Raw genomic sequence first — 6,344 nt, 5'->3', positions numbered from 1 at the left:
TATATATATATATATATATATATATATATATATATATATGCATACATACACACTCACACACACACACACACACACACACACATATACATGCACTTATGCACAATGAGCTTCTTCCAGCTTCTCTGTGCCAGATTCTCTCCCAAGGTTTTCATTTGCCCATGGTCAGTGGGATTGAGCCTGAGACCATGTAGTTAGACAGAAAGACAGGTGAGTTTACAGATATATCAAGAGATGTGCCGATAATGAGATATCTTGATAGATATTAACATAGATAGGTTGCTGAATTGAAATGAAAAGAAATTAAAAAAATTTCATTTTGTAAGTAAGTTGGCCTGAGCCTTGGCAGTGGTTGGACAGCAAAAGATAGTTTGTTTTTTTATATATATGTGAATGAGTTTTATCCTTATACAATGAAGCACATCATATCTGTCAAACATATTGAAAGGTAAATAAGCATAACCTTCTCAGTTTATTTTGATTATATTTAATAGAGATGAAATGGATTTCAAAAGAATTTTTTGAAATTCTTTGCCTATGCTTAATATATTAATAGAATGTTTTCAAATATTTTGACTTACACCATGGAATTTCTATGGATCCCACTCATAATATTAATAAATAACTGGTGTACCATATGATCTGGAGAGTGCAACGGGAAATGTTCTGTTCGAACATCCATCACTACAAATTGATTGTCCCATATAAATAAAAGATACCTTTGTCTAAGTTGAAAAAGAAACAAGAAATATTTGTAGCTCATTAACAACTATGACCCTCAGTTAATTCTTACAACATACCAACCATAAGCATTTAAGCTCCTAACAGTGATTATATTGAAATTTCTTTAAAATGTTAATTTGAAATATTTCTATATTTTCTATTTTATTTACTATAAATAAATTGTCTCTCTAATTTTATTGCATTTCCATTGAGTCTGTCTCTTTGGTGTTTGTGGTCTTATGGGCTAAGTGGTGTTGGTGGAGAGGATTGCAGATGAGGTAAACGGAAGTGAAGATTGCAGGGACTGGCGGAAGAGCCACGGGGGCATACATGGGCACAAAGCATGTGGGGCAGTTGGATGAGAGACGGCGTGTGTGAGATCGTGTTTTTATCTGGTCACTGATCGCTCATCCTGCCACAGTCAACAGGTAAGGTCTCTGTATCTCTTTCTCCCTTTTGCTTTTTCTGTTGTCTTTTTCCTCCATCACACTACAAGCTATTTTGGCCCATAACAAAAAAAAAACGAATGATGAGTGTAGTCCAAATTTTGAACAATATAGTCAAACCATTTTGCAGTGACACGGATGTAGTTGCTTGGTTAAAGAAGATGAAGTTGGTTGCGAAGCTCCACGGGATAGACGACTTAGCAAGTTTTCTACCGCTGTACCCAGATATTCCGGCGTTGGCGCTTACTTAGAAATGGAAGAAAGGGACCAACTTAGCGCAGAAAAAATAGAAATCCGTTTGATGGAGGCCTTTGCAGAAGGAATGTTCGAAGCGTACACTCGCCTGGGGAAAGCAAAGTGGACTGGCGAACAGGTCAATGTATTTGCCAACAAACTCAGGTGATTGGCTAAACTGGTGGGATATGAAGGTGAATCACTGGACCGAACGGTTAAGTTAGCGTTTGTGACTGGTTTTCCTGACCACATGTCGGTCGAGTTGCAAGGCAATGGCAGACATATCGCGGGCTCATGTGCTAGTTTCATGTTGCAGGACAATGCCAGTAGCAGCGACTGCAACAACGAAAACTGGCCGAGCAAGGAGTAGCGGAGAGGGGTCAAACAAGGAAGGTGTGCGACCATTTAAAGGACAATGTTTCTGGTGTCAGGGCCCGTACATGGGCGAGACTGCAGGTCACCCAAGCCTGAGGTCATTTGCTACAGGTGTCGAGAAACAGGACATATAGCCAGCGAATGTCTGCAGGGAAACAGTCTAAGGGAGACTAATGTGCCGGTAATTATCCCTTCGGATCAATAGGGGCGCGTTTGTTGTTACCTGTAGTCGACATTCTGGTGGAGGGGAAAATGTCGCGAGCCCTTGTGGACACGGGCTGTACAACGACCCTGATGACTCCAGAAGTGGTAGAGACATGGAGTGGAGAAAGCAGTGTGAGGGCAGTTGACGGAAGAGAGGTACACTGTGAAGGCATTACAGATGTGCAGATTGTGGAACAAAGCTGACGCTGCAAGCAATTGTACTTGGCCACTTGGTGGACGAGATTGACGTGGTGATGGGGATGGATGCAGTCACTTGTTTAGGAGGTGTCACTGGCAATGAGGCCGGTGTAACATTCGGGGTTGCGGGGGAAATCGTGTATGGTGAGACTGTGCATTGGTGAGAACTGCGAAGAAAACTATGCTGTGCACACCATTGAATACCAGGACTTTCGCGCTGTCTTTGATAGCTAGAGGTAGACAGTGGAGTGGTACTGGAAGAGCCCCCGACGTTAAAAAATAAAGTGGGCTGCTATCAGCATGCTCTGAAAGGAGATGCCAGAAGCAAGTTTGAGGGGGGAGGTGAAGCGGTGGATTAAAGAGGGCATATTGATCCCTTGGGAAGAAGTAGAGAGTAGAGTCCCACCGCTGATGGTGGTGGTACAGCCCACAAAGCATAAGGTCAAGCCAGTGCTTGACTTCCAAGAGCTGAATGACCATGTATCATGTCATATGGGCGGTAAGGCCACAGATGTCTGTGGGGACACCTTGCGAGAGTAGAGGCAGATGAGAGAGGCCTCCACGATCGTCGATTTGAAGTCGGCATACCTGCAGGTGCATGTGGCTGAGAGACTGTGGAAGCATCAGCTTGTCAGGTATAAGGGCCAGACATACTGTCTGACTAGGCTGGGTTTTGGGCTAAATTCAACGCCAAAGATTATGGCAACAATTCTCAAGGCCATCCTGGGAAAGGTGGACAGAGTAAAAAGAGCCACCAATTTGTACATCGATGACATCCTTGTGGATGAAACCATAATGCCAGCAATGGAGGTCATAGGCCACCTCAAGAGTTTTGGACTGATCACCAAGTCACCAGAGGCAATGGAGGGAGGCACTACACTGGGCCTCAAGCTATGGAGAGACAAGGCCGGCGCATTGGTGTTTTGGTGAGGGAACGAGATCCCCAAACTGGGCACCAGCATTAGTAGACGGGAACTGTTCTTGGTGTGTGGGAAGCTGGTGGGACACTACCCGATTGCAGGATGGCTCCAGACAGCATGTAACTTTATCAAGAGATGAGCCGAAGGAGCGAAATGGAATGATAAAATGGGGGAGAAGACGACCGACATGATGCAGGAAGTCTTGGTCAGAGTGAGGGGCAGTTGGTATGTTCCCAAATCAAAGAGCGGGATCATATGGTGTGACGCCAGTAGCATCGCAATAGGGGTTGTCTTGAAAATGGGAGGCGTCATGGTGGAAGATGCAGCCTGGCTCAGGAAGACGGATGACTGCAACCATATCAATGTGGCGGAGTTGGATACTGTGTTGAAGGGGGTGAACCTGGCCTTGAAGTGGGGGCTGCTCATCATAGAAATTAGGACCGATTCGGCCACTATACTTGGTTGGGTGACGGAGGGTGCAAACCAAAGTGGCCGCAGAGATGTTGGTAAAGTGTCGATTGGGGATACTGTGTGAACTAATTGCTGAGTTCGATCTGAAGCTGAGCGTGATCTTTGTGCCTTCTGAGAAGAACAGGGCAGATGTCCTGACCAGGATAAAGCGAGTCTGGTTGCAGGTGCCAGAGGATGCGGAGAAGGCTGTGGCTGCAGTATGCCATCTGAGTGACTCGGAGTTGAGGAGACTGCATACCATGCATCACATGGGAGTGGACAGGACGTTGTTCATAACCAGGAAAGTCGACTCCGATGTAACAAGACAGAGCGTGCAGAGAGTGGTTAGCAGCTGTGACAGGTGCCAGTCCATCGACCCTGCTCTGGGCATACATGAGGCAGGAAGTATTCCAGTGGACATAACACACTACCGGCAGGGGATGTACCTCTCAATAATTGATTGCGGACCGTGGCGGTTGGCCATATGGAGGGAGATGAAGACCGGGATTGCAGAGGAAATCGTGAGAGTATTAAATGAGATATTCCTAGAACAAGGCCCCATGGATGAGCTGCTTCTGGATAATGATACTGCATTTCGCTCGGAGGTGCTGAAAGAAATGCTTGATGGATGGCAGGTCAGCCGCTTCTTCAGGGCGGCATACCGGCCAAGTGGAAATGGAGTGGTGGAAAGGCATCATCGTACCATGAAGACCATGGCAGAGAGGGGTCACATTTCACCAATCGAGGCCGTATTTTGGTACAATATGTCACCCAGGTCAGGACAGGCTGAGGAGTCGGTGCCACACAGGGCAATATTCAGGTGCTAGTGGAGGCATCTGTGTACTGCATCAATGCGACTCGGGGGAGAGGAAGAGCACACCTTCGTGCAGGTCCGCGAAGAAGTTTAGGTAAAACCTCCAAATGCATGGTGTACATCACAATGGAGAAAAGGAACAATAACCTCCATCAATTCGAAGAACAACGTCGCTGTCGATGGTATGCCACGCCATGTTTTGGATGTGTGGAAGATTGTCGTTGCCTCAGAGGATGAAACCAGCAGCAGTGGGCAAGAAGATGAAGACAGCAGCAGTAGGCAAGATGATGAAGCCAGCAGCAGTGTACCAGGAACTCAGGCCAGTCCTGGGGTCGAACAGCAACCACAGAAGGAGCGGCACCCTCCTCCCTGGCTGGCTGATTATGAAACCAGTTAAGGTGTGAGTTCAGGAGCGAGGAGTAAGTGGGAAAGCCGGTTGAGTGATCTGTAGACCAGGGGGATGTGTGATGTTTGTGGTGTTATGGGCTGTGATAAGCTATGTGGTGTTGGTGGAGAGGATTGCAGAAGAGGCAAACGGAAGTGAAGACTGCAGGGGCTGACGGAAGAGCCACGGGGGCATGAGTGGGCACAAAGCACATGGTGCAGTTGGATGAGAGACAGTGCGTGTTAAAGGTTGTGCTTTTATCTGGTCATTGATTGCTCATCCTGCCACGGTCAACAGGTAAGGTCTCTGTATCTCTTTCTCCTTTTTGCTTCTTTTTCTGTTGTTTTTTTCTTCCATCACGCTACAGTTTCTTATTTTCTCATTTTTTCAAATTGATTTGTTCTGTTTACACACATGTTTACAGTGATTATTTTGAGATTTATTTGAAATAGCTATTTAAAATGTATAAATTCATTTTTACTTATCATTATTACAAATTTTGAAGATTTCCATTTAATACCAATGCATTTATGTAAGTCATTTCTTCATGTTTTGTGTTTCTATTTATGCACAGGTTCACATTGATACAAGAAGTGCAACAAGTATGTTTGAGCTGCTGCGAAAGAAATTAGCATTATCATTAGCCTATTCAAGTTTGATGTCTATTTTACAGCACATGTTACTTATGCCATGTAAGCATTCCTTCCTTGTTCCACTAGCATATGTATCATTAGCTAATTGAAAAGGTTCAAAACCTGAATTTATGGTTTTACTGTATAACAATAAGAGGTCAAACAGTTGGTTGCTAAGTTTCTAAAATGAAAAGTCTTACTTTGAGCCAACAAGAGTAATGAGACCAAAGCTTATCTGGACTTCCAAATATTTTAAGTGAGTACAAGCCTCCTTCCTGCAAATGGATAACTCCTGACTTATAATAGTTATTTTGAATTGAGTAGACAGCATGAAATAATGTACCTTGCTTAAGTCCATAGCATGTTATCTAGCTTTTGAGTCTAACCTCTTACCTAATGATCATGAGCTCAATATCCCAACCACTAGAACACATGCCTTTACTCTGAGCTGCTAAAGTTAAAGAACAAATATTTAAGCCTTAACTTATGATATTCTGTTATATTAAACATCTTAATGTAGGTTTTCTTTATCAATCTTATCTTTTGTTTGTATACTTAGTCAACATATCCTTAACCTGTTCTTTGACCTTTCCCAAGTGCTATATTTCTACAGATGTACATTTCTTTAGGCTTGAATTGAACTTGGAATCTTTATTTCTAATGTAAGCTTCCAACACTTTTTTATTTGTTCTCAAAGAAATGTATATATCAATTTTGAGCTGATTTGAATTTATTTTAATAAAAGCAGCCACACCAGTAAACAGTGGGTTTGGCGATTCAGCTACCTATAGCAGTCTTGATTGAAATAAGCCCTTATGAATATTACAACTATTTTCAGGCATAGAAGTACATTACCCAGTGTTCTTTTTTAAAATGTTAGGATATGATTTGAGGGAGATTTAGCTATTATTTCTAACATGTCTAGAAATATATGTATGTAATAAGCTTATATATATATATATATAT

The 6,344-nt window shown here is 43.3% G+C and overlaps 1 protein-coding gene across 1 annotated transcript in view; it reads left to right on the top strand.

Moving 5' to 3' along the window:
• The window catches only part of LOC106880744 (disheveled-associated activator of morphogenesis 1), a 135,148-nt gene that overhangs the window by 108,679 nt on the left and 20,125 nt on the right, over nt 1-6,344 (top strand). The window contains exon 11 of the mRNA XM_052966759.1: nt 5,321-5,438. Coding sequence (XP_052822719.1) covers nt 5,321-5,438 — 118 coding nt within the window. The remainder of the gene's footprint in view (nt 1-5,320; nt 5,439-6,344) is intronic.

The sequence above is a fragment of the Octopus bimaculoides genome, chromosome 3, assembly GCF_001194135.2.
Source record: "Octopus bimaculoides isolate UCB-OBI-ISO-001 chromosome 3, ASM119413v2, whole genome shotgun sequence".
Classification (NCBI taxonomy): domain Eukaryota; kingdom Metazoa; phylum Mollusca; class Cephalopoda; order Octopoda; family Octopodidae; genus Octopus; species Octopus bimaculoides.
Note: the sequence above shows the minus strand (reverse complement) of the source record. Positions and strands in the feature narration are given on the sequence as shown.